The sequence below is a fragment of the Salvelinus sp. IW2-2015 genome, linkage group LG3 (assembly GCF_002910315.2).
Source record: "Salvelinus sp. IW2-2015 linkage group LG3, ASM291031v2, whole genome shotgun sequence".
In the NCBI taxonomy this organism is placed as follows: domain Eukaryota; kingdom Metazoa; phylum Chordata; class Actinopteri; order Salmoniformes; family Salmonidae; genus Salvelinus; species Salvelinus sp. IW2-2015.
In genome coordinates, this window is record NC_036840.1 from 15,336,316 (window position 1) to 15,359,147 (window position 22,832).

Consider the following 22,832-nt stretch of genomic DNA (forward strand, 5'->3'; position numbering starts at 1 on the left):
TATGCCATGAAAAAGGAAGAACAGCTTGTCAAATAGGACACTTTCAGGCATTTTAATAACTTTTATGTATGTGGTTAGCTGAAGGCTTTAATTCTTCAGGCTGCAATCCCGACGTCGGATTAATATGACAACAGCCACTGCAAGTGCAGGGCGCCGAAATTCAAAATCTATTTTTTTAAAATATTTAACTTTCACACATTAACAAGTCCAATACAGCATTTGAAAGATAAACATTTGTCAATCCAGCAACATGTCCGATTTTTTAAATGTTTTACAGAGAAAACACCACATATATTTATGTTAGCTCACCACCAAATACAAAAGTGGACAGACACGTATGAATATGATTATGTGTATGAATTATGATTCAAGTAGCATGCACAAGCAACCGAAATAAACTAAAACCAACCTAAAGAACCCAGAAAAAACTACCTCAGATGACAGTCATATAACATGTTACACAATAATCTATGTTTGTTCATAAAAAGTGCATATTTTAGCTATAAATCAGTTTTACATTGATGCTACCATAAATGCTACCACATAGCTAAAATCTGAATCCAGACGGGAGTAGCCAGAGAAAATACATACACCAACGTCGGCTACTAATTACACCTCATAAAACATTTCAGAAAAACATAGGTGGATAGCTAATGAAAGAAGATATCGTGTGAATAAAGCCAATATTTCGATTTTTGAAGTGTTTTACAGCGAAAACACAATATATCGTTATATTAGCTAACAACATAAGCTAGCATAAGGCAGCACTAGCATAAGTCAAGCGCTAGCCTAGCACAGTTAGCATACAACAGTTCGACAGATATATGAAAAAGCATCCCAAATTGGGTCCTTATCTTTGTTGATATTCCATCAGAATGTTGTAACGGGGTCCAATGTCCAGTAGAGTCTTTAGTTGGGTTCCAGAACGAACTATTTCCCTCTTTGGTTAGCAAGCACAATAGCATTGCGGCGCTAATCTGTCTTTCTTCAAAAATTCTTCCGTCTCATCACATCTAAAGTCCAGAATAAATTGCAATAATATAATTAAAGTATATTGAAAAAACATACTTTAGGATGATTTTGTGACATGTATCAAATAATATCGAAGTCAGAGATCATATTCACCGTTATCGACCTTCTTCCAGTAGCCGAGACCAAATTATGCTTCGCGCCCGGAAAATTTTTTAACTGCGCAGGTCTCACAAGAAGTGTGTTATTCAGTCCATGGACGAGATATCGACTGCTTTCAATTCTCACTTCCGCATTACACCCTGATGAAGGAGTTTGACGTGTTTCTACGGTCCCAAGTCTAATGACCTTTTATAGACAAGGTCTTAAAGAGACACATCGCATTTTGGAAATCTCAATTCGGCTGGGAAAATGGCTGTAAAAATATTTTCTGTTCGACTTAGAGAAATAATTCAAACCTTTTTAGAAACTATAGACTGTTATCTATCCAACAGTAGTAAATATATGCATATTGTAAAATAAAAAAATATTTCTTAGGAGGCCGTTTAAAATGTGCACATATTTTCCAGTTTTTTCAATATTCACCCTGCAGCCATAAGAGGTTTTAATGTCACGGTCAATGACACTCTTATCATGGGCCATATGAATAGTTACATGAACATATTTGTGCCACAATTGCTCACCCTTTGCCTTGAATTGAGCACTTAACAACACGGAGGGAATATAATAGTAATGTGTAATGTGTAAATATACATATACAGTACATGTCAAAAGTTTGGACACACCTACTCAGGGTTGTTCTCTATTTTTACTATGTTCTAAATTGTAGAAAAGTAGTGAAGCCATCAAAACTATGAAATAACACATGGAATCATGTAGTAACCAAAAAAGTGTTAAACAAATCAAAATATGTTATTTGAGATTCTTCAGAGTAGCCACCCTTTGCCTTGATGACAGCTTTGCACACTCTTCGCATTCTCTCAACCAGCTTCATGAGATAGTCACCTGGAATGCATTTCAATTAACAGGTGTGCCTTGTAAAAAGTGAATTGTGGAATTTCTTTCCTTCTTAAACTTCTTGCCACTAGGGGGGTGCCATTTCGACATAGTCCAGATTCGTCTCCAAATTAAACTGCCTCGTACTCAATTCTTGCTCGTACAATATGCATATTATTATTACTATTGGATAGAAAACACTCTCTAGTTTCTAAAACCGTTTGAATTATGTCTGTGGGTCAAACAGAACTCGACTTAGAGCGATTTTCCTATGTGTATGTCAGAATTCAGAATTGTACTGGCTGTTCTGAGATCTGTGTATTAATTTGCCTGTCCTCTATTGGTTGAGATGCACTGCATACGCCTTCCCCTGGGTGTCAGCGAATAGGGAGACTTGAAATGGAGTCTCTGTGTAATTCCCAAAGTTTATAAATTGATTGGAATCACGGTGGCCATTCTTTTGGATCTGCGCTCGGGCGCGAAGAGGAGCTTTGCATATCGTTGTGGAAGCTCTGGTTTTAGCTCCTTAGATAATTCCGGTCATGTTTTATTCGATATAAGCTTTAAAGACATCATAATCTTGTTATTATGAACCGAATTATTTCAGTTTATATCAGTTTATTGCGATTTTCTGGCATTTCTTTGTGACCACTTTCAAGAGTTGGACACTTTCCCTGTACAGCCGAACGTTAGTGGCCATTTCGACAGGACAAGAGGACATCTTTCGACCAAAAGACGATTAGACCGGAGAAAGGACACATTGCCCAAGATTCTGATGGAAGCTCAGCTAATAGTAAGAACTATTATGCTGATAAATCATTGTTCTGTTGAAAAATGGTAAACACATAAGCTGCCATTTTTTGGGGGTAGCTTCGTTTTGGCGCAACTTGTATTGCGCAGTAAGGTTAATTTTAAAAATGTAATTCAGCGATTGCATTAAGAACTAATTTGTCTTTCAAATGCTGTCCACGCTGTATTTTTTAGTCAAGTTTATGATTATTTAATGATTAGACTAAGTCACTCTCCAAGATGGCGCCCGACATTTTCTGCCCAGTTTAGCTACTTTTTCATTGTATAACCACGATGTTTGTGCTAAATATGCACATTTTCGAACAAACTCTATATGATTGTGTAATATGATGTTACAGGACTGTCATCGAAGAATTCTGAGAAGGTTAGTGAAAAAATTAATATATTTGGTGGCGAATACGTTATCGCCCCCTTTGCCTGATTTAATGCTGGGGTGATGTTAGCTCATGTGGTATGCTAATATAACGATATATTGTGTTTTCGCTGTAAAACACTTAGAAAATCTGAAATATTGTCTGGATCACAAGATCTGGTCTTTCGATTGCTGTAGGCTGTGTATTTTCTGAAATGTTTTAGGATGAGTATTTTGGTAATTGACGTCGGTCTCTGTAATTATTCCGGCTGCTTCCAACGCTATTTCAGATTGCAGCTGCAATGTACAACTGTGATTTATACCTGAAAAATGCAAATTTCTAAAAAACATATCCTATACCATAAATATGTATCAGACTGTCATCTTATGAAGTTGTTTCGTGTTAGTGGCATATATATCTTTATTTAGTCGAATTAGTGATAGCTACTGATGCAGGAAAAAAATGGTGGAGAAAAAAAGTTGTGTCTTTTGCTATCGTGGTTAGCTAATAGATTTACATATTGTGTCTTCCCCGTAAAACACTTAGAAAATCTGAAATATTGTCTGGATTCACAAGATCTGTGTCTTTCGATTGCTGTAGGCTGTGTATTTTTCTGAAATGTTTTAGGATGAGTTTTTTTGTTAATATTGACGTCGGTCTCTGTAATTATTCCGGCTGCTTCCAACGCTATTTCAGATTGCAGCTGCAATGTACAACTGTGATTTATACCTGAAAAATGCACATTTTTCTAAAAAAACATATCCTATACCATAAATATGTTATCAGACTGTCATCTTATGAAGTTGTTTCTTGGTTAGTGGCTATATATATCTTTATTTAGTCGAATTAGTGATAGCTACTGATGCAGGAAAAAAATGGTGGACAAAAAAAAGGTTGTGTCTTTTGCTATGGTGGTTAGCTAATAGAAATACATATTGTGTCTTCCCTGTAAAACATTTAAAAAATCGGAAATGATGGCTGGATTCACAAGATCTGTATCTTTCATTTGGTGTCTTGGACTTGTGATTTCATGAACATTTGATTATATGATATCCCTGTGGCTTTAGGCTAGGCTATGCTAGTCAGCTTTTTTGATGGGGGGGATCCCGGATCCGGGTTTGTGACTCTATAAAGGTTAATGCGTTTGAGGCAATTAGTTGTGTTGTGATAAGGTAGGGCTGGTATACAGAAGATAGCCCTATTTGGTAAAAGACCAAGTCTATAATATGGCAAGAACAGCTCAAATAAGCAAAGAGAAACAAAAGTCCATCATTACTATAAGACATAAAGGTCTGTCAATACGGAAAATTTCAAGAAGTTTCTTCAAGTACAGTCACAAAAACCATCAAGTGCTATGATGAAACTGGCTCGCATTAGGACCGCCATAGGAAAGGAAGACCCAGAGTTACCTCTGCTGCAGAGGATAAGTTAATCAGAGTTACCAGCCTCAGAAATTGCAGCTGAAATGAATACTTCACAGAGTTCAAGTAACAGACACATCTCAACATCAACTGTTGGGCCAAGAATCACGAGTAATGGACATTAGACCGGTGGAAATCTGCCCTTTGGTCTGATGTGTCCAAATGTGCGGTTTTTGGTTCCAACCACCATGTCTTTGTGAGACGCAGAGTAGGTGAACGGATGATCTCCTCATTTGTGGAGCCCACCGTGAAGCATGGAGGAGGAGGTGTTGTGGTGTGGGGGTGCTTTGCTGGTGACACTGTATGTGATTATTTAGAATTCAAGGCAGACTTAATCAGCATGGCTACCACAGCGCCTAGTGGGAATATCATTTGTTTTTCAAGGGCTATTTGATCAAGAAGGAGAGTGATGGAGTGCTGCATCAGATGACCTGGTCTACAATCACCCGACCTCAACCCAATTGAGATGGTTTGGGATGGCTAGGACCTCAGAGTGAAGGAAAAGCAGCCAACAAGTGCTTGGCATATGTGGGAACTCTTTCAAGACTTTTGAAAAATATTCCATGTGAATCTGGTTGAGAGAATACCAAGAGTGTGCAAAGCTGTCATCAAGGTAAAGGGTGGCTACTTTGAAGAATCTAAAATATATTTTGATTTGCTTAACACTTTGATTATTACATGATTCCATATGTGTTATTTCATAGTTTTGATGTCTTTACTATTATTCTACAATGTAGAAAATAGTAAAAATAATGAGTAGGTGTGTACAAACTTTTGCCTGGTACTGTATATATATTTTTTGGAGGAGGTCACTGAGGACACAGTACACACAATTGCTAAAACCAAAGCCAAGTGGGAACAAAGCTTTGACACGCAAGCGGTGTTAGCTTTTGAGATTATGTGATTCACCGTCAACGTTAGACCAGTGTAAGTAGCAAACAGATCTAGCACATAATATACATGTAATATTACCTTGGGGTGTGCAATATTATTGGCATAGAGACAGTTGGGTCATCTTTATTGCTTGTAGTCCTACATAAAATATTGATTGTTGTGAAGTATTTTCATTGAACATGTCGGTATTGTCAGGAAGAATACACAGGATGTAGTAGCATTTGATGGACACTGACACTTGTTTTCTCTCTTCACTCTTGTAGTTTGATGTGACAATAAGAGATATGCTGGAATAGACAAAGGAACAGGATGCCCAGAATGACATGTCAGAGACATTAGAAATGTCTTTATACACCTTTGCATCACTGGCACTGCTGTCAAGACCTGTCACACCGACAATTGATATATCAGCTATTATGCCTCAAGCACGACGTGGTACCCCTATTTGAGGGAAGTCCTTCTCCTGGACCCTCAGAGAATCCATCCACTGCCAGCAGGGAGGAGACTGAAAATAGGCCTTTACAGATACGTGTCAAGGAGAAGCTCTAGGAGCAGGACATCGAACTCCAGAAGCTTATAAAAAATCCCACTACACCCCCATATGAACCATCAAACAGGCAAAGCGTCAATACAGGACTAAGATTGAATCCTACTACACCGGCTCTGACGCCCCTTCAGTTACTGGCCCAACGCTCCTACCTGCCAGGCTACCTGCCGCCCTGGAGAACTCTCCTTTGTCTACACCCATTCAGCACTGTTCACACCCTCTTAAGCCAGCCCCACCCGTCTCTTTAATGATTCATGTGCTATATGTAATGTAGTAAAGATTAAGACAAAAAGTGGAAAAAGTAGTAGCCTACCATAAGAAAAAGTTCCAGGTAAACAGAAAGTGTCCAGATAAAAATATTTGATAAATATTATATGACGCTTACCCAGACACACTTGTCTAAATTGATGGGTCATGTGAAAGAAATGCTATAACCCGCCGCCACATCATGCTAAATGTATGGGTCTCTAAAGAAGGTGTAAATGGTACAGCCAAATAGTTACTTGCATAGTAGCAATATCAGAAATAGTGTCAATATAAATAAAATAATATACAGTATGTACAAGAACGATATCAGTGATAGATGAGGTAGTTATATGCATACAATCAGGGTAAAGTGGCTGAGCAGCGGATGAAAATAATAGCAGCAACATATGGCGTATGTGTTAGGAGAGAGTTATGTGAATAGAGGCACTGCTGATGAGTGGTCCGTCCGAACCAAGCATGAACAAGGGAATCTATATTCGGAGAGCCTGTTTCTATACTGCCCTTGACTTTGCTGCAGGGCATGTGATGTCCATAGCCTCTTCGTTGCAAAATTCCCTGATCTTCTCAAAAAGATACGTTTGTCTAGCTGTGTCCAGTCCAGGTGGTGCTTGTACAGGCAGACCATCTATGGGAGGAAGGATGTCAGTGCTGCGCTGCAGTCCAACCAGCTGTGGGATGTTGACCCTTGTCACAGTGCTGTCCTTCACAACACCAGAAATCTCAGACAAATTGTTCACTCTGGTCTTTCTGAAGCTCTGTTTGATGAGGCCGAAGCACCAGTCGGGGGCAAACTTGGTGTTGCCTGTGATCAGGAAGTGAAGATCCCGACTGTGGTGGAGCTTGTGCATGGTCTGCCAGGCACATTACCAGAGCACAAACTTGTTCTTGTTTTGGCCACTGCAGTTATCAAAATTCAGGTCCACACGTTTTTTCCCAACTCACAGCAGACACAAAACAAAACATGACACACTTGCAAGGAGTTAAAAATTAGATGGAGCCTGGCTGCATAGGGTCAGAAGAATAGTGCACCTGCAAACAACAAAATAACATTAAGATGAATTAAAATGAATTGTCTCACCCGTCAGTCTCCTTACACATCTCAGTGAAAGGCATTTGCCTGCCTCCCATATATACATATATATATATTTAAAAAATGTAAGTGAATATCTATCTACAGTATGTCCTAAATCATTATAAAGGAGGAAATTTTGCTTACTTGTTGAGTAAAATCAAAGCTGTAATGCATGCTGATGACTTTGATTGCTGGTTCAGTAGGGGCCCTGAGAGACAACTGCAGGTCTTGACAGGTGTTCTTGCAGTCAGCAACCAACTTCTTGTAGGCAGACATCATCACATTTGACATTCAAGATTCAATAGTGGTGTCTACAGTTGAAGTCGGAAGTTTACATACACCTTAGCCAAACACATTTAAACTTAGTTTTTCATAATTCCTGACATTTAATCCTATTAAAAATTCCCTGTCTTAGGTCAGTTAGGATCACCACTTTAATTTAAGAATGTGAAATGTCAGAATAATAGTAGAGAGAATTATTTATTTCAGCTTTTATTTCTTTCTTCACATCCCCAGTGGGTCAGAAGTTTACACACACTAAAATGTGTATTTGGTAGCATTTCCTTTAAATTGTTCAACTTGGGTGAAACGTTTTGGGTAGCCTTCCACAAGCTTCCCACAATAAGTTGGGTGAATTTTGGCCCATTCCTCCTGACAGAGCTGGTGTAACTGAGTCAGGTTTGTAGGCCTCCTTTCTCACACACGCTTTTTCAGTTCTGCCCACAAATTTTCTATAGGATTGAGGTCAGGGCTTTGTGATGGCCATTCCAAATCCTTGACTTTGTTGTCCTTAAGCCATTTTGCCACAACTTTTGAAGTTTGCTTGTTGGTCATTGTCCATTTGGAAGACCCATTTGCGACCAAGCTCCAACTTCCTGACTGATGTCTTGAGATGTTGCTTCAATATATCCACCTAATTTTCCTTACTCATTCCACACCAGTACCTCCTGCAGCAAAGCACCCCCACAACATGATGCTGCCACCCCCGTGCTTCACAGTTGGGATGATGTTCTTCGGCTTGCAAGACTCCCCCTTTTTCCTCCAAACATGGTCATTATGGCCAAACAGTTCTATTTTTGATTCATCAGACCAGAGAACATTTCTACAAAAAGTAAGATCTTTGTCCCCATGTGCAGTTGCAAACCATAGTCAGGCTTTTTTTATGGTGGTTTTGGAGCAGTGGCTTCTTCCTTGCTGAGCGGACTTTCAGGTTATGTCGAAATAGGACTCGTTTTACTGTGGATATAGATACTTTTGTACCGGTTTCCTCCAGCATCTTAACAAGGTCCTTTGCTGTTGTTCTGGGATTGATTTGCACTTCTTGCACCAAAGTAAATTCATCTCTAGGAGACAGAAAGCGTCTCCTTCCTGAGCGGTAATGACGGCTGCATGGTCCCATGGTGTTTATACCTGTGTACTATTGTTTGTACAGATAAACGTGGTACCTTCAGGCGTTCGGAAATTGCTCCCAAGGATGAACCAGACAGAGGTCTACAATTTGTTTTCTGAGGTCTTGGCTGATTTCTTTTGATTTCCCCATGATGTAAGGCAAAGAGGCACTGAGTTTAAAGCTAGGCCTTGAAATACATCAACAGGTACACCTCCATTTGACTCAAATGATGTCAATTAGCCTATCAGAAGCTTCTAAAGCCATGACATCATTTTCTGGAATTTTCCAAGCTGTTTAAAGGCACAGTCAACTTAGTGTATGTAAACTTCTATCCCACTGGAATTGGGATACAGTGAATTATAAGTGAAATAATCTGTCTGTAAACAATTGTTGGAAAAATTACTTGTGTCATGCACAACCGACTTGCCAAAACTATAGTTTGTTAATTAACAAGAAATGTGTGGAGTGGTTGAAAAACAAGTTTTAATGACTCCAACCTAAGTGTATGTAAACTTCCGACTTCAACTTTATATACGTACATTCTTAGACTTTAGGCTATACAGTGCCAGACCCCTTGACTTTTCCCACATTTTGTCACATTATAGCCTTAATCTAAATTTATAAAATTGTTTTCCCCCGTCAATCTACACACACTACCCCATAATGACAAAGAAAAACGTTTTATTATTTTCAAATTTGTAAAAAATGTAAAATGTAATTATCACATTTAAATAAGTAATTAGACCCTTTACCCAGTACTTTATTGAAGCACCTTTTGCGGCGAATACAGCCTCGACTCTTCTTGGCTGTGACGCTACAAGCTTGGCACACCTGTATTTGGGGAGTTCCTCCCATTCTTCTCTTCAGATCCTCTCAAGGTCTGTCAGGTTGGATGGGGAGCGTCAATGTACAGCTATTTGCAGGTCTCTTCAGAGATGTTAGATTGGGTTCAAGTCCGGGCTCAAGGACATTCAGAGACTTGTCCTGATGTCACTCCTGCGTTGTCTTGGCTCTGCTTAGGGTAGTTGTACTGTTGGAAGGTGAACCTTTGCCCCAGTCTGAGGTCCTGAGCACTCTGGAGCAGGTTTTCACCAAGGATCTCTCTGTACTTTGCTCCGTTCATCTTTCTCTCGATCCTGACTCGTCTCCCAGTCCCTGCCACTGAAAAACATCCCCACAGCATGATGCTGCCACCACCATGCTTCACCGTAGGGATGGTGCCAGGTTTCCTCCAGACATGACGCTTGGCATTCAGGCCAAAGAGTTCAATCTTGGTTTCATCAGACCAGAGAATGTTGTTTCTCATGGTATGAGAGACCTTTAGGTGCCTTTTGACAAACTCCAAGCGGGCTGTCGTGCCTTTTACTGAGGAGTCGCTTCCATCTGGCCACTACCATGAAGGCCTGATTGGTGGAGTGCTGCAGAGATGGTTGTCTTTCTGGAAGGTTTCCCGATCTCCACAGAGGAACTCTGGAGTTCTGTCAGTGTGGCAATCAGGTTCTTCGTCACCTCCCTGACCAAGGCCCTTCTCCCCCAAATGCTCAGTTTGGCCGTGCGGCCAGCTCTAGGAAAAGTCATGGTGGTTTCAGCCTTCTTCCATTTAAGAATGATGGAGGGCACTGTGTTCTTGGGAACATTCAATGCTGCAGAAATGTTTTGGCACCCTACCACAGATCTGTGCCTCGACACAATCCGATCTCAGAGCTCTATGGACTGTTTTTGCTTTGTCATTATGGGGTATTTTGTGTATATTGAGGAACATTTACGGCTTGGGGTTCCACTAGCGGAACGTTTCGACAACATCCAGTGAAATTGCAGAGTGCGAAATTAAAAAATATATATTAGAAATATTAAACTTTCTTACAATCACACATGCAATACATCAAATTAAAGCTACACTTGTTGTTAATCCAGCCAACGTGTCAGATTTCAAAAAGGATTTACGGCGAAAGCAAACCATGCAATTATCTGAGGATAGCATCCCACCAAACAAACACGACATTCATATTTCAACCCGCCAGGCGTGACACAAATCTCAGAAATAACGATATAATTCATGCCTTACCTTTGAAGATCTTCTTCTGTTGGCACTCCTAAATGACCCATAAACATCACAAACTGTCCTTTTGTTCGATAAATTCTGTTGTTATATTCCCAAAATGTCAATTTATTTGGCACGTTTGATTCAGAAAAACACCAGTTCCAACTCGACCAACATGACTACAAATAATCTAATACATTACCTGTAAACGTATTTCAAACAACTTTTCTAATCCAACTTTAGGTATTTTTAATGTAAATAATCGATAAAATTTAAGACGGAATAAACTGTGTTCAATTGTGGCTAAAATAAAAGTGTAGCGAGGTCGCACACACCAAACAAAAAAGTACACCAGGCTGGACCCTTGTTCTGAACAGCCGTACTTCTTAATTTCTCTAAAGAAAAACATTAACCAATTTCTAAAGACTGCTGACATCTAGTGGAAGCAATAGGAACTGCAACCAAGTGCAACAGACATCTAGGTTCCCATAGAAAATAATTGAAAACACAGTTACCTCAATTGTTTTATCCTGGATGGATTTTTCTCAGGTTTTCGACCGCCATATCAGTTCTGTTATACTCACAGACACTATTTTAACAGTTTTAGAAACTTTAGAGTGTTTTCTAACAATTATATGCATATCCTAGCCTCTGGGCCTGAGTAGCATGCAGTTTACTTTGGGCACGCTTTTCAGCCGGACGTGAAAATACTGCCTCCTAGCCCTAAGAGGTTTTAAGATCACCAGTGTGTTGGGGTTTCTTTTCTACTCAGCTTACCGTTTTTCTCCTTGCATCTGGTAAAATGATAGGTGTGTGAGTGTAAATACGACATTACAAACCTTCCCCTTTTAGGAATGTGTTCCGGAAGCTTCTGTCCCATGGAGAGAAAGAAAAGGATGACGTCCTCTCCCTGGAGGAGATCCTGGCAGAGAGCTCGGTGACCGGGAAGAAGAAACCTCCCCAGGCCGTCGGAACCCTCCAACGAACAGCAAAGGCCAAACTGAGGGCCTTGAGAGAGGCCATGTACCATAGCACTGAGCACGGCCATGTGGACATCACCATAGACATCCGCAGTTTAGGTCAGAGTTAACATGCACACCACCCCGCACCAAACACTATATGTCAAACACTTTCAAAAACTTAAAGTGCACTAGACTTGTTTGGTACAATGGAGCGAATGGAACAGTCCCAAAAATGCAGCTTAATCAGGTGTACATTTGTCACGCCCTGACCTGAGTTATCTCTGTTTTCTTTATATTTTGGTTAGGTCAGGGTGTGACTAGGGTGGGTACGTTAGTTTTGTATTGTCTAGGGTTGTTGTAGGTCTAGGTGATTTATATGTCTATGGTGGCCTGATATGGTTCCCAATCAAAGGCAGCTGTTTATTGTTGTCTCTGATTGGGGATCATATTTAGGTAGCCATTTTCCCTTTTGTGTTCGTGGGTTCTTGTCTATGTGTAGTTGCCTGTTAGCACTCATTTGTATAGCTTCACGCATACCATGCTGCGCCTTGGTCTCCTTCTTTTGACGGCCGTGACAGAAGAACCCACCATAAAAGGACCAAGCAGCATGTTAAGGAGGAATGACCTGGGAGGGGATTTTGGATGGAGCAGGATCCTGGACGCAGGCTGTGGAATATCGCCTTCCGAGGGAGGAAAAAGAGGCAGCTACAGAGGAACGGCGATATTACGAGGAGAAATACCAACGAGGTAGGCCACAGAAACCCCAAGAAGTTTTTTGGGGGGGGCACATAGAGCCATTCAGGGAGTCGGATGAGGAGTTCGACGCACGATTCCGGAGAGAGGTGCTAGCATGGAGAGCGCTGCAGAGCGGGCGTGCTGGAGAGCGTGTGACTGGTCAGACACCGTGTTACGCAGTGATGCACAAGGTGTCTCCAGTTCGCATTCATAGCCCGGTGCGCTCTATTCCAGCTCTTCGCACCTGCCGGCTCAAGTGAGCATCCAGCCAGGACGCATTGTGCCAGCTATACGCTCTAGATCTCCAGTGTGCCTCCAGTACGTCCTGTGCCTCCTCTCGCACTCGCCCTGAGGTGCGTGTCCCCAGCCTGGTACCACCAGTGCCGGCACCACGCATCAGGCCTCCAGTGCGCTTCCACAGTCCAGTACGGCCTGTTGCCTCTTCCCCGCACTCGCCCTGAGGTGCGTGTCCTCAGCCCGGTACCACCAATTCCGGCACCACGCATCAGGCCTCCAGTGAGCTTCCACAGTCCAGTACGGCCTGTGCCTCTTCCCCGCACTCGCCCTGAGGTGCGTGTCCTCAGCCCGGTACCACCAGTTCCGGCACCATGCATCAGGCTTCCAGTGCGCTGCCACAGACCAGAGCTTCCGGCGACAGTACCCAGTCCAGAGCTTCCGGCGACAGAACCCAGTCCAGAGCTTCCGGCGACAGAACCCAGTCCAGAGCTTCCGGCGACAGTACCCAGTCCGGAGCTTCCGGCGACGTTTCACAGTCCGGAACCTACAACGACGGGCCACAGTCCGGAACCTCCAACGACGGGCCACAGTCCGGAACCTCCNCCTCCAACGACGGGCCACAGTCCGGAACCTCCTATGACGGGCCACAGTTTGGAACCTCCTGTGACGGGCCACAGTCCGGAACCTCCAACGACGTGCCACAGTCCGGAACATCCAGCGACGGTCCCCAGTCCGGGGTCTCCAGCGGCAATCTCCAGTCCGGAGCCTCCAGCAATGATCCCCAGTCCGGGGTATTCAGCGACGGTCCCCAGCCTGGGGTCTCCAGCGATGGTCCCCAGCTCGGGGTCTCCAGCGACGGTCCCCAGCCCGGGGTCTCCAGCGACGGTCCCCAGCCCGGGGTCTCCAGCGATGGTCCCCAGTCCGGGGTCTCCAGCGACGGTTCCCAGTCCGGGGCTTCCGGTGACGATCCGCAGTCCAGAGCCTCCGGCGATGATCGACGGTCCGGATAGACAAAGGCGGAGGGATCAGTGTAAGGAGGGGGGGCTGCGTCCAGAACTGGAGCCGCCACCGAGGGTAGATGCCCACCCGGACCCTCCCCTATAGGTTCAGGTTTGCGGCCGGGAGTCCGCACCTTTGGATGGGGGGTACTGTCACGCCCTGACCTGAGTTATCTCTGTTTTCTTTATATTTTGGTTAGGTCAGGGTGTGACTAGGGTGGGTACGTTCGTTTTGTATTGTCTAGGGTTGTTGTAGGTCTAGGTGATTTATATGTCTATGGTTCCCAATCAGAGGCAGCTGTTTATCGTTGTCTCTGATTGGGGATCATGTTTAGGTAGCCATTTCCCTTTTGTGTTCGTGGGTTCTTGTCTATGTGTAGTTGCCTGTTAGCACTAGTTTGTATAGCTTCACGGTTCGTTTTGTTATTTTGATAGTTTTGTTTATTGTTCATTCATAGAATAAAGAAGAATGTATGCATACCACGCTGCGCCTTGGTCTCCTCCTTTTGACGGCTGTGACAACATCAAGTATTTGAAAGTATTTGATGTATGGATTTGACCCAGGTCTGATACCGCATTCAAGTGTTAGTCGGAACTAGGAAACTCTGACATTTTTGACTTGCTAACTGGTTGTAATTATACGTGTGCCGGTTTCAACCAGTTAGCAAGTCATAAAATGTTGAGTTTTCTAGTTACGACTAGCATGTGAACGTGGTATTACTCAGAAATGCCTCACTGTAGACGCCCACCGCTGGGAGCTGTGTTTATGCTGCGCACGGCAATCATCACCGATCAAAATAATGCTAATGCACTGCCATCATACAGTATAGTAGACATTCACTGATTAGGTGAGTCCATGGACTGTACAAGACCACCATAGATATCCACAACTGAGTGCCAATGCAAAAACTGCACCACCACTCCATATACACCACAGACAGCAACAGCTGCACTTTAAGCTCATCCCTCACCATTATAGAGTGAGGCAGGTATGGTCAGTGCTTTAGACATTTTTGAGCTAATTGCTTTTCCTGCTGGTGTAGTAGCTAGCAGCTACAGTATTTACTTTTTTGTTATTTATTGACTGCTGCTGGTCTTCCCAGGTGTCCCCTGGACCCTGCACACTTGGCTGGAGTCTCTGCGCACCTGTTTCCTGGAACACCGGCGCCCACTGATCCAGGGTCTGCTCAAGGACTTCAGCTGCATCCAGGAGGAGGAGTACACTGAGGAGATCATCACCCATGGCCTGCCACTTATGTTCCAGATCCTCCATGCCAGCAAGGTGATGTGATTGTGTGTCCTCCCCAATTTAAGGCTCTGGAATTCCCTGTCCACCATGGTCATGTTCATTAGGGACCAAACAGAAGAAAACAGACTGAAACAGGGAAGGACTACGTGGACTTTTCCAATAAGAAACATTCCTATACATTTTTTGTTTCCAAAACATTTTCTTTTTAAATTCCCGTTGTGTACCCATGTGACCAGGAAAAATTCCAGTCACTAGTTCTGTGCAGTCTGACTTTTCCTGTAGGTCACGTGGCCAGGAAAAATGTAGGGCCCTACCTCCTTTCATGGCACATGTTTCTATTAACATTTCTTGTTTTTCTTATCCAACACTTGCTTTTTTACAGTACAAATTCCTATCTTGTCCTGTTGCAAATCTGTCTCAATCATTTACTTTCGGACTTTTCTTAATATGCATCTTCGTATGATATACTTTTTAGATATATTTTTTCCCATGTACATTACCAGTCAAAAGTTTGGACAAACCAACTCATTCAAGGGTTTTTCTTTCTTTTTACTATTTTCTACATTGTAGAATAATAGTGAAGACATCAAGACTATTATGAAATATCACACATGGAATCATGTAGTAACCAAAAAAGTGTTTAACAAATTCAAAGCATATTTTATATTTCACATTCTTCAAAGTAGAAGAATGTGCCTTTGCCTTGATGACAGTTTTGAACACTCTTGGCATTCTCTCAACCAGCTTCATGAGGTAGTCACTTGGAATGCATTTCAATTAACAGGTGTGCCTTGTTAAAAGTAAATTTTATGAATTTTTATGAATTTCATTCTTAATGCGTTTGAGCCAATCAGTTGTATTGTGACAAGGTAGTGGTGGTATACAGAAGACCGCCCTATTTGGTAAAAGACCAAGTCCATATTTTGTGAAGAACTGCTCAAATAAGCAAAGAGAAACGACAGTCCAATTGAGATGGTTTGGGATGAGTTGGACCGTAAAGTGAAGGAAAAGCAGCCAACAAGTGCTCAGCATATGTGGGAACTCCTTCAAGCATTCCAGGTGAAGCTGGTTGTGAGAATGCCAAGAGTGTGCAATGCTGTCATCAAGGTAAAGGTTAGCTACTTTGAAGAATATAAAAGATAAAATGTTTTGATTTGTTTAGCACTTTTTTGGCTATACATGATTCCATGTGTGTTATTTCATAGTTTTGATGTCTTTACTATTATTCTACAATGTAGAAAATAGTAAAAATAAAGAAAAACCCTTGAGTGAGTAGGTGTGTCCAAACATTTGACTGGTATTGTATGTAGCAGCTTTGAGTTTTAGTAAAAGCACTTACACAATAAAATGATTTTTTCAATCTGTATCATTATATTCATGCATGAATTGCAAAACATTCACCTCTATCGCCTTCTATTTAATAACTCTTCTTACAACTTTTTCCAAACATTTCCCATGTCCATTTATGTCTTCTCATCTCCCTCTTTGCCTGGTCTGCAGAATGAGGTGATCAGCCAGCTGTCTGTGATTTTCTCCCAGTGTTATGGGCCCTTCCCTATCCCCAAACTCACTGAGATCAGAAGGAAGCAGAGCTCGCGACTTGGTGAGCAAAGGAAGGTGTTGCTCCTGAGTGGAAACGGTTTGCACCCACGCCATGCATGTTCAGAAAGGCAGCAGAAGCAGCCGTTACTTGCCTCCCTCTTTGTGTTTGTGGTGCCTCTGAAATGTGCTTAAATGTGATAAGATGGAGGAGTGGCCCTATAGAAATTGCAATAATAATTTATCTTCATTCATCATTAACAGTGTAGAATGAAATGGAAGCTTGAAAACTAGCGCTTGAAAATTATTGTTCCGCTATACTGTACGTTGGCAGTTCAAGTTGTATTCCACAAATTGTGTTTATGTCTCTAGCACCATCGAGAGAGCAAATATGAGTGCAAATAGATTTTGAATTATCGATGAGCTGGTGTTGATGTGTTCTAGTTCCTTGACCTTGATCTAATATGTTCAGCGTTGTTAATAAAAGTCAGCATTTGCTATAATGTAATTTTGTAATTACACTTATGAAGGTCTTGAGGGTGTAATCAATAAATGAAAGCTTGCTTTGAGGATGAAGAATTTAGATGCTTTTTGGAACAGCAATGAGATGAGCGTAATTATTCCATTTGAAAAACAGTTTGCTAAATAGCTTCATTAGGTTGCTCCCAAAGCTACATGCTGTAGCTGAGTAGCTCAGTAGCTGAAATTACCATGCCATCTGTTAGATTCATATGAATACAGGAGGCTTCAATCCAGTAAAGCTTTGTGTTCATAGAGATGCTTAGTTAGCCATGTTTACATTTAGAATACTCTCTACGGGAGATTACATGGGATGCCATTTAAGTATCCTGCTAGCATATCTGTCCAGCCTATGCCATTCTGAGTAATTTGCAAAAGGTCACATGCAGGTCAAAATGGACAAGTAGTCCAGATGGATGAATACACAAGTCAAATTTATTTCACAAATGTCTCTACATTTCCTTTATTAAAAACTAACTGAGTAACAATAGAGATAAATATAACACAGTGTTAGAAGTGGAGAAATATAGTAATTATCCTTCACTTCTTTCAGACCCCCACTTCCTCAACAACAAGGAGATGTCTGATGTAACGTTCCTGGTGGAAGGAAAACCGTTGTATGCACATAAAGTCCTGTTATTTACTGCTTCAGCCAGGTGAGCCACAGAAAGCTAAGAAATTGAGTCATTGATGAAAAATGCTTGAACATGATAATCTGTGAAATAATTGTATGTTGGAATTGAACAATGAAACATTTTTATACAAAAAATAGAGAAAAATAGTGCTTGAACAATTAGACCGCTCCCAAACTATTTTTTCTAACATTTTTTTTTCAGAGGTGGTTATAAATCAATTATTTCACCCCCCGTGCATGTTAGGTTATATATGTTCATAAGAGTGACAAAGACATTTCATATGCAAAAATTGGTGGGTAAACGCTGATCGCTGTTGGCGGTGAATAAAGTAACGCTCCCTATACTTTCAATGCATTTTTCTGCAAAAGATGCTCATGCAAAATAAAAGAAGGTGTTTACCAGTACAGCACTGGCCACATGTCACTAATGCAGACTACGACATACTCCTTTTGTTTTCTGACAACCTGTCTTCCCCACCTTTCTTTAATTATTTCATACAGGTTTAAATCCCTGCTCCAAAACAGACCAGCAGCAGAGAACACCTACATTGAGATCAGTCATGTCAAGTACAACATATTCCAGGTAGCCTACTGTATGTACTACTGTAACTAGGTTGCAATAATGTGTTATAGTAATGTGTTCATAGTTCAACTGGGATTCGCACCACAGCAATGTAGTATCTTAAACCTTCAAAGGGGGGCAGTCATGCTCATCATCGAGAGCAGATTACTACCCTCTGCTCAAGCACCCTAAAAAAACTAATTTAAAACTCCAGAGCTTTCTATATTTTTTAAATGCTATAGGGTGACATACTGTATATAAGTCAGTAATCATTCAATTGTACTCTTTAAGTACTCTCTCATTATGGCAAAACAGGTACAGTATTACCCTACCAGTACCAGTAATTCATTTAGGCTGTTCCTAATGTGTTGAGAGGCTTGAGTCATAACAACATTCCTATTTTACAGCTGGTCATGCAGTACCTGTATTGTGGAGGCACTGAGTCCTTGCACATCATGAATACTGAAATTATGGAGGTAAGAATTACTTCTTTTTTTTAATATATTTTATTTCAATGACAATGCAGCCATACTTGTCACACAATCATTCTCAAACAGTTACACTGACAGAGCAGGTTTGCAAATCATACATACTGTATATACTGTGCCATGATTATTATCTATGCGTGTAAATTGTAAAATTACGTTTTGTTTTGTGTTTTGTATCACTTCAAGAAATGTGTTTTATAAGCTCTTGTGGGCTGGGCACCGATTTGTGAATGACACTTAAATAAAATACACCCGATCAAATTAGTGGATTCGGCCATTTCAGCCACACCAGATGCTGACAGGTGTATTAAAATCGAGCACAGTCATGCATTCTCCATAGACAAACATTAGCAGTAGAATGGCCTTACTGAAGAGCTCTGTGACTTTCAACGTGGCACCATCATAGGATCCTTTCCAACAAGTATTTTCGGAAAATTTCTGCCCTGCTAGAGCTGCACCGGTCAACTGTATGTGTGGTTATTTTAAAGTGGAAACGTCTAGGAGCAACAACGGCTCAGCCGCATAGTAGTAGGTCACACAAGCTCACAGAACGAGACTGAAGTGCGTAGTGCGTAAAAATCATCTGTCCTCGGTTGGACACTCATTACACTCATTACAGAGTTCCAAACTATCTCTGGACGCAACGTCAGCACAAGAACAAGAGCTTCATGAAATGGGTTTCCATGGGCGAGCAGCCACACACAAGCCTAAGATCACCATGCGCAATGCCAAGCGTCGGCTGGAGTGGTGTAAATCTGGGTTTGCCGGATGCAAGGAGAACGCTACCTGCCCCAATGCATAGTGCCAACTGTAAAGTTTGGTGGAGGAGGAATAATAGCATGGGGCTGTTTTTCATGGTTCCGGCTAGGCCCCATAGTTCCAGTGAAGGGAAATACAATGGCATTCTAGACAATTCTGTGCTTCCAACATTGTAACAACAGTTTGGGGAAGGCCCTTTCCTGTTTCAGCATAGCAACGCCCCGTGCACAAAGCGAGGTTCATACAGAATGTTTTTTTGAGATGGGTGTGGAAGAACTTGACTGGCCTGCACAGAGCTCTGACCTCAACCCCATCAACAACTTTTTCATTTCATTACCCAGAAAGTCCAACCCACTTCTCACTGTGTGTGTTTCTGCTCTCTTTTCCCTCTCTTCCACAGCTCCTGTCTGCAGCAAAATTCTTTCAACTAGAGGCCCTTCAGCGACACTGTGAGATCATCTGCTCCAAGAACATTGCCGTGGAAACCTGCGTGGACATCTACAAACACGCTAAGGTGAGAGGAAATGGGAACAAGCCAAACGTATACAGTTCAAAATGTTTTCTAAAATGAGTTGAAATTTAAAAAACATTTGGTGTTCACAGGTCTATTTATTTGTTTTAAAACTGCACAGGACCAAGGGAAAAAATTGAAATGTAAATTGAGATTTTTCACTTCAAAGTCATAAATGTCCAAATTAATGTGGTTGGAGGCAAGCGATTCGTTAATCTCACCTGTGATAAGTTGCAGGTGCCTACAGGATAAAAATTGCCATTCAACCAGTTTTGAAACGAGAAGACAGAATATTTTGCTCCATTGCACATTTTAAAATTGTACATTTGTAACACATGAAGCTGTGGAAGACAAAAAGGTGCTAAATTGAACCATATAGGATTCTTCTGTTTGTCCCCTTAGGGGAACCCTTTTTGGTGCAATGTAAAACCCTTTGCAGCCTCTATGTAGGTTTCTTCATAGAACCCCCTTTATCCTCTAAAGGTTCTTCCTAGCAGGACCAGCCTTATTAGCCTTTAAATTGTAACTCTTTATAAAATACTGTACATCATAAGGTCTTTCTTTGAGGGCCTAGTTTTCTATTCTAACAGTTGTATTAGCAAACTCTAGGTCTACAGGCCACATCAGGCCTACAAATCACTTTATGTGGGCTTGCAAAATGGTGTGTAAATCCAATTGAAACTTTGAATTATTCAGAATGACTGCCAGGGTAGGTACACAAAATTCTTCTTCTTCTTTTTTGGGATCGGGTTAGCAGATCGCATCCAACTTCAAGGTGCATACACTGCCACCTAATGTACTGAAGTGTGAGGCCAGTAACGGCCTACCTACATTAAATTCTCTTAAATATTCCTGTTCCTAAAAGTAAAAAAATCCACCTATTTCAAACTATTTCATAGAAATAATCACCACCCCATTCCACTACTTTGACCCTAACTGATCCCACACCAGGCCGACGGCCTGGGAGGACGGGACTCATTTAACACACCTTGTAATTCTTCTGCAGTACAACTTCGTACACCCAAGTACTTCTCTGCAGCTGCCACCACAACGTCTATTTTCTGTGATTTACATTCCATTTCTGCAGTACAGTTGATAACCATGGCAATGAATGCTAAGAAGCCAACATTACTGAAACACAAATTCGTATCACTCTGTATTGTCCAAGGCCTACTACTCCTCCTACTCACCCTTGAACCATCATCCTCTACTCTCTTCACTGACTCAGCATATGACACCTTCTGTTCTACTCTGACCCTGGCAACCTCAATCGCTCTCACACCAGACACTTCTGATCCCCATCAACTTGGACAGCCCCACAATTATGACACAGTTTTTTTCCACCAATACTAGACATTCCTTTGTCCCATACACACTTGCCACGTGATCATAAGCTTGGTATGTGAAATACCTTAGTGGGTTCTGCACAAAAGCTCTCACTGTATAACTTACATATCTTATCATGACTTTATTAGGTAAAAACTCAAAAGGACAAACAACGTCGTTGTCACGATCATGTGGAAGAGATTCGGACCAAAACGCAGCATGAGGAAAATAAGCCATCTTCTCTTTATTATTGAAGAAGGCAAAACGAAACAAAACACTTACAAACTACCAAAACAACAAACGATCGTGAAGCTAAATAACGTAGTGCACACACACAGGCTACAAACGTTCTACATAGACAATTCCCCACAACAAACTAAAGCCTATGGCTACTTTAAATATGGCTCCCAATCAGAGACAACAGAAACCAGCTGTCTCTAATTGGGAACCCATTCAGGCAACCATAGACTTTCCTAGACAACTACACACAACATAGACACAGCTAGACAACTATACTAAACATAAAGCCAACTACTCTAAATAAACCCCCTAAACCTTACAATCACCCTGGACACTACAAAACCCACATAAATACCCATGTCACACCCTGACCTAACTAAAATAATAAAGAAAACAAAGAATACTAAGGCCAGGGCGTGACAGTCGTCTCAGTTCGACCACGGTCGCCACCGGGTCTGCGTTGGCACCAAGCGCCTGGCTTCACAGACACAAGGAAATTTACATTTCCGTTACTCCACCTCAATGCCACCCCAGTAATCACTCCTTTCAAAGGTGCCCTACTCCGGAGAGCAAAGCAAGTCACAGATCTTGTCCCTCATCAGGTGACACAAAGCGCCCGATCCCTCTGGACGGAAGAAATGCAGCAAATCATCACAAGTGGTACAATAAATTAATGGAACAACCTACATCATCTAAATTGAAACAATCTTCTCAGTAACAAATCCAACTACTAAAAGATTGGATTAGTTTAGAGAAATGTGTTTATTTGTCTTTTGTGTAGCATAAGATTAATCAACCAATCAACGTACATGCAAAAACATAGATATTGAAAAAAACTGTAATGAAAATCACCCTGCAATAGAGCATGCTAGGAAATATGACAATGATGGACATGTTTTTTTTTGTGTGTTTGTTTCACATCACACAGAGTAAAAATCACACACTTAATTCTGGTTATTAACTTCTCTAGGATAGGGGGCAGCATTTTCACTTTTGGATAAATAGCATGCCCAATTTCAACTTCCTTCTACTCATCCCCAGAATATAAGATATACATATTATTAGTAGATTTGAATAGAAAACACTCTGAAGTTTCTAAAACTGTTTGAATCATATCTGTGAGTATAACAGAACTTATGTAGCAGGAAAACCCAGAGGACTAACCATTCAGATATTATAATTTTTTTTAGGTCAGTGTCTGTTCAATGTGTTTTCATTGGGAAACTAGATTTCTAATCAACCTGTTTGCAGTTTCTACCGCTTCCACTCGATGTCACCAGTCTTTGGAAATAGGTTGAGGTTATTCCTTTGTG

General features: G+C 41.4%; 1 protein-coding gene across 1 annotated transcript in view; it reads left to right on the plus strand.

Moving 5' to 3' along the window:
* LOC111951398 (ankyrin repeat and BTB/POZ domain-containing protein 3-A-like) overlaps positions 1-22,832 on the plus strand; it is a 198,736-nt gene that overhangs the window by 171,147 nt on the left and 4,757 nt on the right. Inside the window, exons 9-15 of the mRNA XM_023969465.1 lie at positions 11,613-11,839; positions 14,796-14,974; positions 16,442-16,544; positions 17,553-17,655; positions 18,135-18,216; positions 18,603-18,671; positions 19,843-19,956. Of these exons, the coding sequence (XP_023825233.1) occupies positions 11,613-11,839; positions 14,796-14,974; positions 16,442-16,544; positions 17,553-17,655; positions 18,135-18,216; positions 18,603-18,671; positions 19,843-19,956 (877 nt within the window). The remainder of the gene's footprint in view (positions 1-11,612; positions 11,840-14,795; positions 14,975-16,441; positions 16,545-17,552; positions 17,656-18,134; positions 18,217-18,602; positions 18,672-19,842; positions 19,957-22,832) is intronic.